Source organism: Sinocyclocheilus grahami, unplaced genomic scaffold (assembly GCF_001515645.1).
Source record: "Sinocyclocheilus grahami isolate Dianchi unplaced genomic scaffold, SAMN03320097.WGS_v1.1 scaffold992.1, whole genome shotgun sequence".
Classification (NCBI taxonomy): Eukaryota; Metazoa; Chordata; class Actinopteri; order Cypriniformes; family Cyprinidae; genus Sinocyclocheilus; species Sinocyclocheilus grahami.
The window spans coordinates 16,630-36,599 of NW_015506171.1; the positions used below are offsets into that span (position 1 = coordinate 16,630).

The 19,970-nt window shown below is 36.6% G+C and overlaps 1 protein-coding gene and 1 pseudogene across 3 annotated transcripts in view; both read right to left on the reverse strand.

Moving 5' to 3' along the window:
* Window positions 1–8,853, reverse strand: part of LOC107565284 (polyadenylate-binding protein 1-like) — a 16,289-nt pseudogene extending 7,436 nt beyond the window's left edge.
* A 4,260-nt stretch (window positions 8,854–13,113) lies between these two features.
* LOC107565285 (pleckstrin homology-like domain family B member 3) overlaps window positions 13,114–19,970 on the reverse strand; it is a 21,957-nt gene continuing 15,100 nt past the window's right edge. For 2 of the 3 annotated variants that reach the window (XM_016250505.1, XM_016250507.1), the window contains 5 exons: window positions 18,061–18,145; window positions 16,294–16,428; window positions 13,763–13,970; window positions 13,522–13,607; window positions 13,114–13,445 (listed from right to left, as the gene is read on the reverse strand). In XM_016250505.1, the coding sequence (XP_016105991.1) occupies window positions 13,311–13,445; window positions 13,522–13,607; window positions 13,763–13,970; window positions 16,294–16,428; window positions 18,061–18,145 (649 nt within the window). In that variant the 3' untranslated portion in view covers window positions 13,114–13,310. The remainder of the gene's footprint in view (window positions 13,446–13,521; window positions 13,608–13,762; window positions 13,971–16,293; window positions 16,429–18,060; window positions 18,146–19,970) is intronic. The other variant, XM_016250506.1, reaches the window with a different exon arrangement.

Consider the following 19,970-nt stretch of genomic DNA (forward strand, 5'->3'; position numbering starts at 1 on the left):
TAACCATATTCAAAACGTAATAATCACTTTAATGTAGCTTGCGCCAACAGTTGTACACAGAAGCAGCTCCGGGCGGATGACGTATGAGGTCAGCGCTGCGCATGCGCCGCTCAGAAGTGACGAACGCGGAAGCTCAGCGGAGAGATCAAAACAACAGTCACTAATTAGACGTACAAAACGAGGATTTGTAAAGAAGAATGTCGGAGGATTTCGATATAAGCCCAGAGGAGACTGTTTTTTCTTTTCTAAAGTAAGGAAACTTTGCTTCCTTTGCTCCGGTTCACAAACGTTGGTTTTCACGAGACTCACCGGCGCATGCGCAGCGCTGACCTCATACGTCATGCTCCCGGAGCTGCTTCTGTGTACAACTGTTGGCGCAAGCTACATTAAAGTGATTATTACGTTTTGAATATGGTTATTTTTCTTACAAAAATGCATCGATTCGCTACAGAAGGCCTTTGTTCACCCCCCGGAGCCGTGAGAGACACTTTTATTTTATGGATGGGCGTTTTTTATTTAACTTCTTTTGGACTGATGCATGCAACACCCGCGGAGTGCCATGAAACGGCTTGAAATATCAGACAATTTTTTATTTAACTCCGACTGGATTCGTCTGAAGGTAGTAAGTCATATACACCTAGGATGACTTGAGGGTGAGTAATTTATGGGCTAATTTTCATTTTTGACACTTCACAGGGATCTGACTTCAGTTTAACACACAAACCTGGAGGAAAGACACTGGTGTCTGCTGTAGGGTTGGGTATTAAAACACTCACAAGGAGCTCGGTTTGTATGGATATACATTAAAATTTCTTTTTTTTAAAAATAGGCCTATCAACTGATGCTGTAAACTATACAGAGAACCCGGTCGAGTCTAAACTACTATATTAAATTCCTCATTTTATTACACTATATGTTATATAACACACTGGTACATTAATAAAGGTTAAAACAGTTAAAAAAAGGTCACAGGTTAAAATATCTACACTATTCAACTGCTACTAATTTTTTCATATTAATACATATCATATATAATAATAATTGTATTAATACACAATTTTATAATTAATATTTTTATATAAACAACCTGTTGATACATTATGAAAGGTTAAAATGTAAAATCTAAATCATAATATTATATAATCATGTTTATAACCAACTGCTATTTAATTTGAGGTATTTATATATAATATTAATATTATACATTCGATGCATAAATTTAGAATTACTCAATTATAATAAACATGCAAATAACAATTTAGTTGGATAAAAACATTTAAATCGCACATACGCAATTTTTAATGTTTCTACTCAATTTGTTACTGAAATATAAACACGAAAACATTCACAGTAATAAGAACTCGTTTTCATTCTAGATTTATTCAAATATTTGTTTGAACTTCATGATCTAAAATCTAAATCATAATATTATATAATCATGTTTATAACCAACTGCTATTTAATTTGAGGTATTTATATATAATATTATACATTCGATGCATAAATTTAGAATTACTCATAATTATAATAAACATGCAAATAACAATTTAGTTGGATAAAAACATTTAAATCACACATACGCAATTTTTAATGTTTCTACTCAATTTGTTACTGAAATATAAACACGAAAACATTCGCAGTAATAAGAACTCGTTTTCATTCTAGATTTATTCAAATATTTGTTTGAACTTCATGATAAAATTGACCCAATTTGAAAGATGAGAATGTTGTCTCTAAAGTATCGAAGCACAAAGCTTTTTGTGATTATTGGATGGCAAGCGTGATGCAAATAATGTTTAGTGACATTATCATGCATCAACAGGGGGGAAAAAAAAGTATAAGCTAAAATAAAATCGATCTTGGGATTTAGGAACTGATATGGATTCATTAAAATTAAGATTGTCATTCAGCCCTAGCTAGTACGTACCTTAGCGCTGGTGATGGTGCCAAATGGTGCAAATTCTTTACGCAGACGTTCGTCATCGAGGCCGTCGTCCAGATTTTTCACATAGAGGTTGACTCCCTGTTGAAAAAAAGAATTAAAGCTCACGTACAGACACCAACGACCCTTCACCGCTCTCATCTGCATCATCTACAGCTCACATTACCTGGTAGCGAGTCATGCGGTCCTGCTTCATTTGCTCAAACTTGCGCTTGAGCTCCGTCTGACGCTCTCCCTTCTTCTGAGCGCGACCCACGTACACCTGCTTCCCGTTCAGCTCTTTTCCATTCATCTCATCCACGGCCTGAAGACCAGAAGAAACACGCCAGGATTAGACACGTGCTGGTATTCGGTACGGTAATGAATATGCACGATATTGTTATTATGTGCACTTCAAAATAGTGAATAATTACAAATTCAGATTTTTGGAATGCATTAAGAATAGAATTAGAATAGAGTGTTAGTGTCAAATAAATAATATTTAATAATGTTAACGTCAAAAGTTGCAACTGTGTTATTTAATGAAGTAAAGGTTGTATTTTTTAACAAATATTAACTTCTGTTGCTAACGTAGCTATTTCTCATTAATGTTAATGCATTAACTAATGAGATCTTATTGTAAAGTGTTACTTATTGGTCTTTATAATTATTTTGCACTTTAATCTGTGTGATTTCTTTTTTACTTTATATATATTTTGTGCATTACTTTATTGCATGTAAATGTTCAGTTCTTTTTGTTATAAGAAAAAAGCTGTTATACTTTGACAACACTTTTTTGCAACTAAATTTCAGCACCGTGATAATACCGTATACCGTGATAAAAGCATTACACACAGAAGCCTAACAGTTCTCACCCTCTGGGCGTCCTCGTGCCTCTCAAAGCTGACGAAGCCGAAGCCTCTAGATTTGCCGCTGATGTCGGTCATGACACGAATGCTCAGCGCTGGACCTGCAACCACACAAACACCACAAGATCTAAACATCTACTAGCAGGCAGGGTTATTACAGTTAACTAAAACCAAAATCATTGAGGGAAAAAAATTCATAAAAAAAAAAAACACACACACACACACAGATACATATATATATATATATATATAATTTCAGGTAGTTGCCAAGCCAACATTTCTCATTTTATTTTAGTTACCTTGATGTACTTTAACTAAAACATAATTGATAAAAACAACAGACGTTTAAAAAAAATTTTGGGCTGTCAATTTACGCAAACTCAATTTAACGGCACTAATTTTACTAACGCAGTGCGCATTTTCTGTTTGACCCGTTTCCTAGCCTATAGTTGGAGAAATGGTGATGTACAGTGTTGCCAACTTGGCGACTTATCAGTCTCCTTTAGCGACTTTCAAAAAACTACTTAGTAGGGCTGCACGATTAATCGAATGCGATTGTCATGCGCATTTTGTTTAAAAAGCCGGTTCTGTAATCAGCATCACGTGCTTTCAGATGGAGCAGAATTTACTACACAGAGCCATAGTTCACTGACAAGTTATGCAAAAAAAATTAACAAATCGCTTTTATTGCGCGATTATGAAATCGAAGAAAATGTTCGCAATGACAGCTGTTTGCGTAGCTTCTCCGTGAACTGCGGCTCCGTGTAGTAAACGCTGCTCCATCTGAAAGCACGTGAAAAAAAACACATTTAATAACATTTTTACTCCAAACTCACTTCATAACGTCAGCCGAGTGTTTGAAATAAATCCTTCTGTGAGATGTGGCTTCTTACACAGAAGGCACGCAACATATTTCATAGCATTTAAGCCGTGATAAAGGCATTGCATAATAAACATACTTTATTTTCATGAATTATAATAAGAACTCAGATAAACCATATATTGCCGTAGTCGTGTGTTTATTAGTCACGTTGAATCAATGAAAGCAGTTGAATCTTCTGTTTATTCAGCTGCAGCGGTTTCTTCTGCGAGGCGTATTTGGAGTTTCTCTGGCCTTTGGATGGAGATTTACTGCTGATCACAGAACCGTGCTTCACCGAAAGATACACACGACAATCGCAGCTTCTGTCGAATCGCGATCTCAATTCCATTTCGATTTATTGTGCAGCCCTACTACCTCGCGACATATCTAGCGGCTTCTTGGACAAACCTTATTTAGTTTCTGAGACTCGCTGGTACCGCGTCTTATCTGTTCAGCGAGCGACTGAGGAGCAGCGCTTTTAGTTAAAACGGATATTCTGTTGCTTCTCTAATTTTACATTCAAGTATAGCCGAAATCACAGCATAGCTATTATCTTTATCTTATGTGTATTTGTAAAAAGCATCCATATTTGTCCGTACCCATGTTGATTAGAGTATTAAAAACTTGAAGTATTAAATTTAAGGTACATATAGAACAGATAAAAATGTGCGATTAAGTAGCGATTAATCATGAGTTAACTCGTGACAATCGTGCGATTAAACGCGATTACATATTTCAATCGATTGACAGCCCTAAAAAAATAAAAATTAGTGTATATATATATATGCAAAATATTAATAAAAACTATGATATCTCAAAAAAAAAAAAAACACTGCTAGCAGTAAAACTCACCAAATTTGCTGAAAACTTCCCTCAGCTTCTCGTCATCCATATCTTCTCCGAAGTTCTTGATGTAAACGTTTGTGAACTCTTTGGCGCGAGCGCCCATCTCTGCCTCACGCTCCTTACGAGACTTGAAGCGACCGACGAACCTTTAAGAGGCAACAAGTCACCTTTATTATTCTGAATATTTATCATTTTTAATTAATCAACGGCATAGCATCAAATGCTATATTCATGGCAAAGAAGATTATAATTACAAAAATAATAATAAATACAATTTAACACTTTAAAAAAAGTTATAAAAAATATTTCAAATTAATAACTTAAAATATTTTCCAAGGGAAATGTTTAAGATGTAAATAAAAAAAACAAAGCAGTACATGACGTTTGAGACATTCAGCACGCTTCACTCCAAACCAAACACAGCTTAGTTCAATGCAGTTAATTCAAATAAACACTTACACTTTGCGGTCATTGAGCAACATGCCGTTCATTTTCTCAATGGCTCTTTCAGCGGCCTCATGGGTCTCAAAGTGCACAAAGCCGTATCCTTTAGAGCCGTTCTCATCGCAAACCACCTTCAGAGAGAGAGCAGCAGCACTGAGCACGAGCACAAACACCACAAGCATGCGTCTCACTGCAAACACTCGTCTTTACCTTGCAGGACAGAATGTTGCCGAAGGCAGAGAACGTGTCGTAGAGGGCCTTGTTGTCGATGGACTTGTCCAGATTCTTGATGAAGATGTTTCCCACGCCGCTCTTGCGCAGTGACGGGTCTCGCTGGGACCACATGATGCGGAGGGGCCGGCCCTTGATCACGTCAAAGTTCATTGTGTCCAAGGCGCGCTCGGCTGAAACAGTTAAAAACATGAGCGTAACTAGATTGCCAAATATGCTTACACACACACACGGAACTTATCTTGACCAGAGCCTGACCGTTATATCGTTTTGTCTATATAATCGGCCGATATGAGTCTGTCGCCGATATATCGGTATCGGCGAATATGCCGCCGATATGAATTTTTTTTTTACAGAACATATAACGCAGATAAAACGTTTGAAATGGTGTAATAACTTAGTTTGTCCAGCAGAGCGCGCTCCATTGTTTGCTACTGGTGACCTGGATGAAACGCTTTAAAGCTCAAGTCTATGGAAAACCACTGAAACTTTGAACGGCCATATCTCCATAACGGCGAATCCGTACCAAATTCGGGGGATCCCTTCAGCTCGAGGAACCCTCTCGAATGCGAATCAAGTGTACGTCTCGAGGCCCTCTTTCGAATGAGACCACCCCCGCATCGATAGCCCCCAGGGTTCGGGAGTTACGGGTGGTTAAATTCACTGTCTGGCGCCGACCGATCTAGCGATCCCGGGGGGCTACCGATGCGTGGAGGGTGGCGTTCGAGAGGGCTACCCGAGCTGAAGGATGCCCCGAATTTGGTGGAGATCCAAAGGGCATTAAAGTGCACGAGACGTGAATTTATTTAGGGATGCACCGAATGTTCGGCAACCGAACCGAAATTGTACCGAACAATGAAATGACGCGATCAAATAGCAAGCAGCGCAGAGTGAGAGGCGCTCACTCTTTATTATGCAGCACACATGTCAGCAGTGTGGAAGCATTTAAACTGTCGGAGAAAGACGCAAAAATCATTACAAGCACCGACAGCGAGAGACTGTTTAGTGCTGCATCGCGTGTCTTCGATGAGAAGAGGACGGGGTGATTGTTGCTGGTTACTGTATGATGACTGAAATCGCGAAATGGCCTTAATTAGTAAATAAACTGCAGAACGTTATGTTTTCTAATACACGCTCGCAATACAGTCGTCAGTTGCTCAGTCACATTTTTATGAATTTGTACAAGGCATGTGACAATGCGATACGTACGACGTATTCGTAATGAGACTCATTTATAAATCTGTTGTCAACAAAAATAAGCATTGAGGTCTTCCTGCGCGTTTCCCACAAAATAAAAGTTGAGAAAAAGCAAGAACTCTTATCAACATTCATAAATGTTAGTATTGTTGTCATTTTACTGTTGTTCTGTAAAATAAAATAAAAAGTAAGACAATAATAATGATAATAATCATTACAACAGCTCTGTTTTAATACATTTATTATAACATTCACACAGTGTTCAAATTAGGATCTGTACTATGTTCTAATGTTTTAAAAGAAGTCTCTTCTCAGCAAGGCTGCTTTTAATTGTACAGTAAAAAAAACAAAAACATGCCTGATTCAAGATGGCCAAAAATTACTTTACTAACTTATTAATTTTAAGTTAAATTGTGCTTTGTTGGTATAGTGTCTGGTAGAATGTCAAAAATGTTCAGTGTTAAATATTTTTAAATTGTTGTTTTTGTAAATTTTTTTTTTTTTTGAAAAGACAAAACAGTAAAAAGCACATTTTGGCTATTTAATTTATGCAATGGTGAAACAAAAATTGGCAAAATACACGGGGAAAAAAACTCGAAAAACCGTGTTCGGTATTCGGCCCAGTGTTTAATTTTGTTTGGTTTTGGCTTCTGCCAAGAATTTTCATTTTGGTGCGTCCCAATTTATATTGTATTGTATATTATATTGTATATTGTTTATTTACGGAGGTAAAGACCGTCTGTGTGTGAAGACAGTAGCGCAAATCCGTGAATGAATGTTCCGAAGTGAAAAACTTCAACGGAATAAAGTTGAATGGAATTCTATACATAGTACCAGTTAAATGTGTGGACACACGAATGGGAAAGTGTCCAAACTTTTGACTGGTACTGTACTATAATATACACAAAGAATATCGGCCGATATATCGGCATCAGCTTTTTTACTCCCTAATATCGGTATCGGCCCCAAAAACCCATATCGGCCGGGCTCCAATCTTGACACGTCCAATACACACAAAATTAATATAAAGCAATAATAAACATCTGTGCATTTAAAATTTACTATCTTATACAATAAAAAAAAAATTCTTATAAATAAATAAAAAAAATACAGAATATATAAAATATACATAAAAATACATAATCTGAAGCTATTTATATAAATTGCAAATTTTTTTATATATATATATATATATATGTCATTTTTTTTTTTACAATTTATATAAATAGCTTCAGATTGTTTTATGTATTTTTGCATTTGTATTTTATTATTTTATATATATATATATATATATATAATAATAAAATAATTTACATAAAATACAAATGCAATAAAATAAATGTAGAATGTACATAAGTGGTCAAATTAATTATAAAAACATTATATATATATAAAACACAATTTAAAACAATCTAAAATATAATAAAAAATTAATACATTTCTAAAATGGTAAACCTATATATAAAACAATGTATATAAATATTTTAAAATAAATATCAATTTATGTAAAATATATAAATAAATTATACAATTGATTATAAGATATATATTTGACATAAAATATTAAAAATTGTCAAAATATAAAATACATTAAATATAGAATATATAAAATACATTTAAATCATAATATAAAATTAAGTATAAAAATGCACACTTAAACTACATATATATGTATATGTGTGTGTATATATATACACACACTAAAATATATATATATACACACACACATACACACACACACACACTCTCTCTCTCTTTATATATACACACACACACACACACACACACACTCTCACAGAAAAGTATATAATACAACTACATTGAAATATAGAAATATAGCTACATATAAGCTAGCGCTGCTGTTGCTAAAGGAGAGCTCACCGTCGGCGGGCTGCTGGAAGTTGACGTAAGCGTAACCGAGCGAGCGGCGGGGCATCATGTCCCTGCAGACCCGGATGGAGAGGATGGGCCCGGCCGGACTGAACTTCTCGTACAGCATGGCCTCGGTCACGTCCGCGTGCAGGTCGCCCACATACAGAGAAGCCATCGGGTAACTGGGCGCGCTGGGGTTCATCTTCCCTCACGAGACGCGGACCTGATCGAACACACCCAAAACTGCTCGCGTTCCTCCTCGAAGACGCTCACGCGGTCGAACACTCTTCAGGAACCGACCCGAAGACGAACTAAAACGCGTGTGGCGTCGATGTTTCGGCGGGATCGCTGATTAAAATCTCCTCAGGCCTACTGCGGTGCTGCGCTGCGATCAAACTCCTCAAAGCTGCCCGCGGATCCTGCTTCACCGAGCTCCTCGGTAATAAAAGTAGAATTTTTGTTGGTATTTTTTCCGTTTTGTGAATTTTTTTTGGGTATTTTTAGTTTTTTATATAAGATGTGTGCCGAGGCTCTGAGGCACACGCGCTCTCTCTCGCGCCGCAGAAGGTAGGGGGAGAGAAGCGGAAGTGCGTCTCTGAAGAAGGCGTCCTCGCCGGATGTTGCGTGAGCTTCCTTTATAGCTTTACGTAAGAGCAGAATAAGAGTCCGCGGTGCTGCTCGGAGAGTGAACGTAAAGGTCACGCATTGGTCATATGAAGGTCAAGATAAAACAGCCGTATTATTGATATATAATACATTTCATATACATTCACAACAAGATGGAAGGCGGATTCCGCCAGGGGATAAACATTAAACATTTAAAAAAATACAAAATAAAAGTTAGATATGTTAACTCAGAATTTAGGAGATATATACTGATATAGTGAAAACAGAATTAGGGGGAAATCTCAATTACTTTTTTTTAAATGCAGAAACTAGCTTCCATAGTCAAAAATACAGCTGCAATCAGTTAGTCTCTTTATTTCTCTGTTTTTATTAATATTCTTTATTTAGCTGTACTTACTAATACGTGTCATCTAAAGTGACGTACAGTATTTATTCAGTACACTCTTTTTTATATTTATCTTTGCCTTTATTACAACAGGACAGCTCACAGCTGACTGCGAGCGAAGTGGGAGAGATTCTTTAATGTGGAGCATGAAGTGTGGTATTGTGATATTAGACCAAACAAAAGAAAACGCTAAAATATAAACGTCTTGCGCAAAGCAAACCAGGAGAAAAACTATGGTGGCAGAGAAGTGCAAAACAAATCACAATTCAGAAAACATTCTAACATTATAATTTGAGACCGCGCCTTCCAAGCAGCATAACTAAATGCCCGTTGACCCATATTAGTACGAAATTTACTTTCACTGTTATGGAAGTAAACTAACGATACATTTCTTTGAAACAAAAAGCATAAAAAATGCATTGCATTAATAATGCTTGTATTGTGTTAATGCATTATTTGCATTTATGTGCATTTATATTAATGGATTTTTTGTTTGTTTTAATGGTTTGGCAATATTGTATGTAAACACAATCATGCCAATAAAGTTAATTAAATTTGATTAATTACACTAAAAGTAGTACCCAGTGAACTGTTTGTATTTAGTGACAATAGCTTTTTATTGCACAGGTTACATCTGCCTCGACTTAACTTTAAAGTTGAAAAATTAAGTATGCATTGCATACACACACACACACACACACACACACACACACAGACACAGACACAGACACAGACACACAACACAGACACACACACACACACTCACTCACAGACACAGACACAGACTCACACACACACACTCACTCACACTCACAGACACAGACTCACACACACTCACAGACACAGACACACACAGACACACACACACACACACACTCACCCACACTCACAGACACTCACACACACACACACACACACACACACACACACTCACACTCACAGACTCACACACACTCACAGACACAGACACACACAGACACACACACACACACACACTCACCCACACTCACAGACACTCACACACACACACACACACACACACACACACACTCACACACACACACACACACACACACCCACACACACACACACACAGACACACTCACAGACACAGACACAGACACTCACACACACACACACACACACTCACAGTCACCTTCTCCTTGTAATACCTGTCATACCTTTGTCATTATCATTTGTCACAAAAACGCACACGCACACACATACACACACACACACACACTCACACTTCAGAAAGAAATCACACATTAAAACAACGAGGGATGCACGATATTAGATTTTGCTGATAAAAAAATCTCAAAGTACTCAACTCCATTACTTGAGTGAAAGTACAGATACCGCTGGTCAAATATTACTCCATTACAAATAAAAGTTGTAAAGACAGATTTTTACTTAAGTAAAAGTACAGAAGTACTTGCTTTTAAAAGTACTTAAGTACCAAAAGTAAATTTCCTTTTTTATGTCAATGCACTGTTTTATTGTAATGCTCGCAATACTTCTGAAGCAACTTAGAATACATTACTCCTGCTGAATACACTGACTAGCTTGTAGTATATTTGAAATATAGAGCTTTTAGAATGTTAAAAACCTATGGGGAAAAAAACAAAACAAAACAAAAAAACATTTAACACCCCTACCCACCCCCACAAAAGCAGGATGGTAGTGATCTCACACAGCTCTGACAGTGCGTGCACACATCTATGTAGCCACTGATAAGAAAGAAAGAAAAAAATCGAACCTGCTTTAAAACCCAGCAACACAACTGTAGCTGTACAACTTTACAACAGCAACACTGCTTTAACAAAAAAGCAAAACAGCAAGACTTATTTGACATCAAAACAAATTTTAAATGCTGTCTAATCACTCTCGCTGTACTTTGATGTCACACACAGAACAGTCTGTGCAGTGCTGCTTCAAGTCCAACACCTTTTGTGTTTTATTAGGAGACGCACAACAGTTCTTCTGTGGCTTTATAGCACAATTGAGCAAAATCAGCCAATATTGTGTCTAATATATACCACAATATTAACTTCTTATTATTGAATTGTTGTAAATAAATATAACATTTGCAGCTGGTCAGTGCTCAAAAAATGCTGGGAAATCTTTTCATGTAGCCCTACAAGAGTGATTACTGATAAACCGTCTGAAAAAAAGAGTCACATTTTAGAGAATAAAAAAAAATCACCCACTGACTTTCAAAAGCTGCTATATAATAACGACTTTCTACTTCGAGGACCTTGATAGAAATGTAGAGGAGTGAAAAGTATAATATTTGCAAAAACATATTTGTTAGGAGTAATAAACTTTATTAAAGTTATTTTTTAATGAAAGTACATTGAAACCCTTGAAAATAACTGTAATAAAATCAATCTCTGCTGTTTTTTTCTCAGACAGATGCAGTTGAAACCTTAACATTTGATTTGTGGTTTTAACATTAATAGATGGTCTAAAGCAGAAGAGCTGTAAAAATTCAGAAAATCTTTTAGAGCTCCTTATATTTAAGTTTTCATAATCCGTTTGTATAACCAACAAGTGTCATGTTTGTGATTTTTATTCATGTAAATACTGCGATGCTGCTTTTTTTATTCAGAAACACACTTTCATTTTATTACAAGTAGGCCAACAGCGCCTCCTGAGTAAATAAAACGCCTTACCGGATGCACACTAGAGAATTTTAAGGCCGATTTTAAGGCCGATTTGCACCCCCGAACGATATTTACGACTTTTGATCGGGCTGCCTCTGACGTGATACCCGCGATAGCCAATGAGAGCGAGCAAGCGTGCGAAACTTGGCAGCCACAAACATGCCATGAAAGCAGAGAACATCACCCATATTCTTTTCTATACTTTGTTTTTCACTGTACAACAGAACACGTGCCGGGAGAGCCAGCCGACAACATCGATTGTCCTCTATCCGTTTTTCTTCTCTAGTCACGTTTGATCTCGCGAGTGTCCGTGAGATCTCGTGTCACTGTAAAACCGTTCCTACAGTCGACAAGTGTGTGGTCTCGTGGTCAGGTCGGGTCTAGTGTGTTCATCTATGTGTGTGTGTTCAGAGGATTATACTAACATGTCTTCATGTCTGTGGTCTCCCATGGTTTTAAAATCTTTTAAGATTTGAAAATCGTCTAGTGTGCAGCCAGCTTAACTCTATCGCACACCGGATGCATCATCTTGTACGTGCATTCTCAAATTAAACGCAGCAAACCAAAACAGTGTATCTAATCATCACTCTGGCAAAAGTTGGCTTCAAGAATGACCACACTGCTGACTTGATCTAATCGCTAGCACACCCTGAGCGCGTACGTGTGAGCTATCCGTCTTATCGGCAGTGTTGGGGAAAGTTACTTTTAAAAGTAATGCATTACAATATTGCGTTACTCCCTAAAAAAGTAACTAATTACGTTAGTTACTTTTTATGGAAATTAATGCGCTATGTTACTTTTGAGTTACTTTTTAAATCTGGGCAGGGCTTGCTTGTTTGTCTTTAATATAAAAACTTTCTTCTTGTACAAATGTAACAATCCACATGAGTCCACATGAACAATAAACTGGATTAAGAACTCTGAAGCCATCTACAAGAAGGGCCAGAGCCGCCTCTATTTTTTTGAGGAGGCTGAAGTCCTTTAACATCTGTAGGACGATGCTGAAGATGTTCTACAAGTCTTATTTTTATTTCTTGAATATAGATTTCTATTTGTATTTTGGAGCTGCGGTAATATTTCTTTATATTTTTCCTTCCCCTGCTCCGTGTACACAGAATAACACTGAACTCCTGGTTCTGTCTTGAATGAATCGGGTGCGTCAGTCGGTCACATGTGTAAGTTCTGACACCTTGTTTGGAATGTAAATATTTATTAACCCTTTGCAGGATTCTTTCCCCCTTTTCAATAGCAAAATATGACAAAAATGAACATATAACGTAATAAATAAAGTGTAAGCCACTGAGGTGTATTCTGGTAGTGTAACAGCAGGTGGCAGCAGAACACAAACTACTGTCAGTCAGTCACAGTGTATCCCAGCGTGCTCTGCTCCTCAGTATCTGCTGTGTTCGTCTGTGGCCGTGACTATAACGTCCATCCAGATCCTCATGGCTTCAGCGCTGTGAGCCACCAGGAAAAAGAGCCGCTCATAGGTTTTGACGCAGAAGGTGAGGCTCGGCCGCGGAGACTGAGAACCAACAATAAACATCTGAAATTAGGGGTTTTTTAGGGTTAGGGTTTCGTGTGTGTGGTTATGAACTCACTGATGTAGCTGTTCGCAGATGGTCGTAATAAACCTCCTTGATGGCCTGGAAGTAAATCACGCCTTTGAGTTTCTTCTCATTGAGTTCTGACGAAACAAGGAGATTTCAGCACAGGATCATACGCTGAAGATCCTTTAGTGCGCTAATGCAGCGATTCAAAGTGATATTGCGTTCCCAAATGCAGAGATGGAGCTGGTGAAAGCAGCATTGGCTGTGCAGGAGGTGTTTGTGTGTGTCTCACCGGTGTAGTAGGCCAGTCTCTGGTGGTCCAGATCGAAGATGAACCACCTCCTCCTCCAGGTCTTCACTCGTCCTCCGCGTTTGGTCAGAAAGCCGCCGCACCTCCGGGGAGACAGATTGACCCCCATACAGCCCGACACGTTATGACCCAGAGCCTCCACGTGAGCCCGCAGGTCAAAGTTCACCGTCAGAGACAGCGGGACGCCCTGCTGAACGAGAAAAACACATTTGCATTACGTTTAGCCATTTAGCAGCCGCTTTTATCCAAATGAGGACAATGGAAGCAATCAAAACAACAAAAGAGCAATGATACGCAAGTGCTATAACAAGTCTCAGTTAGTGCACCTAGCAAGGTTTTTGTTAATTATATAATAGATAAAAAGAAAACATACATAGAATAGAAAAAGAATAGAGCAAGCTAGTGTTAGAGGCCTTTTTTTAATAGAAAACAAATAGAGTGCAAGTCTTAAAGGATCATGTTTTATTTTTTTAAATAAAAAAACAACAACAAATAGATAAAATAGAATTATAAAACGGAGAGTTCCGGTGCTTGGCTCTGATTGGCTGAGCCGCGTTCTAAGCTGTTGTAAATGACTCTACAAAGTAACACACCTTTGTTTACGTTTGTGTGTTGCTCGGCAACCACTTTGTAGCAACCACAACTGTTTCTGAGGAGCTACATTGTTTGGTGGAAGAATACTGTGTTTATTAATATCATTACACTTTATTTTGTATTAATTTTTTTATTTATACTTGATGTTGAACACAATCACAATACAAAGCTAAAACTACTTCAGATTCAGGTAAACTGATGGAAACAGTCAACAGTTTCTGTGCCGTTTTTGCCAAAATGGATTTAAAAACGGTCAAATCCAATGTTCATATCAAACCATGATAAACACAAGGACGATTTTCAGGTCTGTTCCTCACACAAAACACAGTTAATATTCAGTTATGTTATTGATTTGACTGTACTGATATTATCAGATGAGAACAAAACCTGAACTGAATCGATCTGAATAATGACTCTATTGTCTCCTGTAGAGCCGCTTTACAGCTAAACCTGAGTTTGTTTCATAAATTATGGATTTTAAATAAATAATAATTATTTTCCTGTTTATTACTGTGAAGCGCTATGGAAATAAATGTGACTGTAGCAACCACAACTGTTTCTGAGGAGCTACATTGTTTGGTGGAAGAATACTGTGTTTATTAATATCATTACACTTTATTTTGTATTAATTTTTTTAATTTATACTTGATGTTGAACACAAGAACACAATCACAATACAAAGCTAAAACTACTTCAGATTCAGGTAAACTGATGGAAACAGTCAACAGTTTCTGTGCCGTTTTTGCCAAAATGGATTTAAAAACGGTCAAATCAAATGTTCATATCAAACCATGATAAACACAAGGACGATTTTCAGGTCTGTTCCTCACACAAAACACAGTTAATATTCAGTTATGTTATTGATTTGACTGTACTGATATTATCAGATGAGAACAAAACCTGAACTGAATCGATCTGAATAATGACTCTATTGTCTCCTGTAGAGCCGCTTTACAGCTAAACCTGAGTTTGTTTCATAAATTATGGATTTTAAATAATTAACACTGTTATTTTCCTGTTTATTACTGTGAAGCGCTATGGAAATAAATGTGACTTGACTTGAAAAACATCATATGACTTTAGACTGAGTACAGTGCATGATTCATATGGACTTTGAGTTTGAAAGAATAAATCCCTAAACAGTTTCATTATATGTAAAAAAACAAAACGAGGTCAGTCATTCTGCCTCACATCAACATTTGTTTCATGAAAGTAAAAATACAAGGGTGAGTTAAAGATGTCTATGATGATCTATTCCTTTAAAGGAGATGCAAATTAGCTGAAAATGCTGCATTGCATGTCTGTGCAGTGAATGGGTGCCGTCAGAATGAGAGTCCAAACAGCTGATAAAAACATCACAATAATCCACAGCACTCCAGTCCATCAGTTAACATCTGGAGAAGACACGAGCTGAAACAAACCCATCATTAAGACGTGTTTAACTCAAATACGAGTCTATAATCCATAATAACGCTTCCTCCAGTGAGTCAGTGTTCTGGTGTGAATCAGGAGAGAAATCTGCACAGATCAAGCAGCGTTTAAACAGCTCTGAACACATATGTGGCTGGATTTTGATGTGAGAGACAACAGCAGAGGAACATTTTCACTGGAGGAAGAGTTATTATGGATTATAGACTCGTATTTGAGTTAAACACGTCTTAATGATGGGTTTGTTTCAGCTTGTGTCTTCTCCAGATGTTAACTGATGGACTGGAGTGCTGTGGATTACTTGTGGATTATTGTGATGTTTTTATCAGCTGTTTGGACTCTCATTCTGACGGCACCCATTCACGTGCAGTGAGACACTGATGCAATGCTACATTTCTCCAGATCTGATGAAGAAACAAACTCATCCTAATCTCGGATGAACTGAGGGTGAGCACATTTTCTTTAAGTCGTCTCATAATCAGCAGAAGTACCTCCAGGTTTCTGTGTGTCGAGTTGATCTGCAGTCGCTCCTCATCATCGTCTGGTTTTGATGCGTCTGTCTGTATTTTAAGAGACTCCTGCTCTTTCTGTCGGTGTTGTTCTGCCAGCAGCCGCTGTCTCTCCTCCTGTACGCAGACAGAGACCACCGTCACGACTCTGATTCAGACACAAGCTTGGTTTTATTTAGAACTGTTCTCACTGGAGGAAAGAAATGTGCTTTGGAGGCCAAATTTAGTCTCAGTATTGACTTCTAGTTTCACTTTCACATCACTGTGTCCTAATTTAGTGTCAAACAAGGGACTGAGTCTAAGAATATTGCTTATGATGCTCCTCATTTCTAAGTCACTTTGGATGAAAGATAAATGAATAAATGTAAAGGTAAACAAAGGTGTTGTTTACTGAACTGCTGCGTGATTGGTCCAATCACAGAAGTCATTCAAAGCAACAGCACAAACATGAATGTGATTTTGTTTAAATGATCTTAGAAAGGCAAACACACACGAGTCTCTTGTGAGCACTTTAACAAATGATGACCCATATGGCAAAAATATATTTTAAATATATATGTTGCAAACAGCGAAGCTCAATGAAATATAGTTTTGAAACAGAATATATATTTCGTTTCAACCTTCATATACCAAAATATATTTCAGGGGCAAGAAAATAAATTTCCAGTCTTACAGTAGCCTACATTTAGGCTAAATACAAATGTGGATGGCTTACTAGAGGTTAAATGTAGATGATTTAATAATGTTTAATATTTTTATATATTGTAACATTTCGTTTTTTGGAGCATTTTAAATTATGTTCCTTGCTGAGGTTTTTTCAGTTGTGTTTTATGTTCACACGTCTTATAGATAACAAATCAAGTTTTTCTTCAAATGTGACATATGTGAAAGCATTTTCTTGGACTGAAATATATTTATACATTTAAAATGCATTTTCAAAAATATGCAAAAAATGGCCCAAAACATATATTGGTAGAAAATATATTTTGAAACATATACACAGTTTTTGGCCATTTTATGTATATTTAAAAATATATATATTTTAAATGAATAAATATATTTTTTAATATATACAAAAATGGCCAAATATATATACTACCTGTCAAAAGTTTGGGATCAGAACGATTTTAATTTTTTTTACAGAAGTCTCTTCTGCTCATCAAGGCTGCATTTATTTGATCAAAAATACAGGAAAAAATGTAATATTGTGAAATATTATTATGATGTAAAATAAAGTTTTTCTATTTTAATATACATTAAGCTGTAATGTATTTCTGTGATGCGCAGCTGTATTTCCAGCATCATTCCTCCAGTCTTCAGAGTCACATGATCTTCAGAAATCAGTATAATATGCTGATTTATTATCAGAGCTGAAACTGTTGCGGCTTAATATTTTTTTGGAAGCTGTGATACTTTTTTCAGGATTCTTTGATGAATAAAAAGTTTTGTAAAAAGAAATTGATCAGAAGTGATAGCAAAGATTTATATTGTTAGAAAAGATTTATATTTTGAATATTTGAGCAAATACATTTTTTGGCCATTTTTGTATATGTTTTAAATTATATTTTAAATGTATAAATATATTTTCAAAACTTAACAAAAATGTCCAATATATATTAATAGAAACTATATTTACATATTTTAGCAAATATATTTTTTGGCTATTTTTTGTATATTTTGATATTTTTTGCATTATAATGACCGACGGTCAATTGTTCATGTGTTCTGACAGCTGGATCAGTAACTCACTCTCTCCTTCAGCAGACGTTCCCGCTCCGCTTTAGCCTCTCGGAGTTTCCTCTCGATCTCCACTAAATCCAGGAGGCTCTGCGGGCTGCAGAGACCAGAGATCACAGGAGAGTTAGAGACAGAGCTCTCATTCATATCAACACAATCATCACTTAAAGAAACAGTTCACAATACACTTCCATTAGTTAACCTTAACTAACAATGAAACATACTTTAGTAATCCTAGTAAATGTTCTATTAGCTTAACGATAATAGAGTTTATATTTTGTAATGATAAAAACAATCAAGCAGTTGAGATTTGCAATATAGTATTGCTTTACATGAGTAGTATACATTAATACATTTAATAAATTTGGATTTACTCAAATATGTTATTATATATACAGAGCTGTGTAATGATATAAACAAATCGCAGCGAGATTTGCAATAAAGTATATTTCGCTTTGAGTGTACTGTATGTATGCGGATAAAGTTGGAAATACTTAATACAGGTAGATCCTACTTCAAATATATCGCTGGCCGATAATATAGTACATATTATAATAAAGATAATATAATATAGAGAAATTTAAGCCATTATAGACTGAAAATGCTCTCTTCTGGCCGGGTGATGAAATGTTGTGCCAGGTTTAATGTTATTGATTCGTTTAATAAATAGTTTACACTAGAGCCCGACCGATATATCGTTTTGCCGATATTATCGGCCGATATGAGCCTGTCGCCGATATATTGTATCGGCGAATATGCCGCCGATATGAAATTTTTTTTTTTCAGAACATATAACGCAGATAAAATGCTTGAAATGGTGTAATTACTTAGTTTGCGCTCCATTGTTTGCTACTGGTGACCTGGATGAAAGGCTTTAAAGCTTAAGTCTATGGAAAACCATTGAAACTTTGAACGGCCATATCTCCGTAACGGCGCTGCAAATCCGCACCAAACTCGGGGGATTCCTTCAGCTCGAGGAACCCTCTCGAACACGAATCAAGTGTACGTCTCGAGGCCCTCGCGTGTCTTCGATGAGAAGAGGATGGGGTGATTGTTGCTGGTTACTGTATGATGACTGAAATCGCGAAATGGCGTATTAATTTTAAGTTAAATTGTGCTTTGTTGGTATAGTGTCTGGTAGAATATAAAAAATGTTCAGTGTTAAATATTTTTAAATTGTTGTTTTGTAATTGATTTTTTTTTTTTTAAGAAAGACAAAACAGTAAAAAGCACATTTTGGCTATTTAATTTATGTAATCACCACATTTGAGTGATCATTGCAAAAAATGTGTTTATATATATATATATATACTCTGTCTATGTATGTACTGTATTCTATATATAATACCAGTTAAATGTTTGGACACACGAATGGGAAAGTGTCCAAATTTTTGACTGGTACTGTACTATAATATACACAAAGAATATCGGCATCTGCCTTTTTTAACTCCCTAATATCGGTATCGGCCCCCAAAAACCCATATCGGTCGGGCTCTAATGCACACTATATGTTCGATTTGAGAGATTTTTTGGTATTGGTTGATAGTGCGAAAACTCCCACCCTCTATTTTCAAAAATGAATTAAGAGGAAATGAACCCGAACCAATCAAACCTCAACCTATCAAACCGCCAACGCTAACAAAACACACGCAAATACTTACGGAAAGCTTTTCGACAATTGCGGCTTTTCCCTGGAATTGCTTGTACTATAATATACACAAAGAATATCGGCATCTGCCTTTTTTAACTCCCTAATATCGGTATCGGCCCCCAAAAACCCATATCGGTCGGGCTCTAGTTTACACATACACACACACACACTCTCACACACACACACACACTCATACAAACACACACACACACACACACACACACTCTCACACACACACACACACACACACTCTCTCACACACACACACACA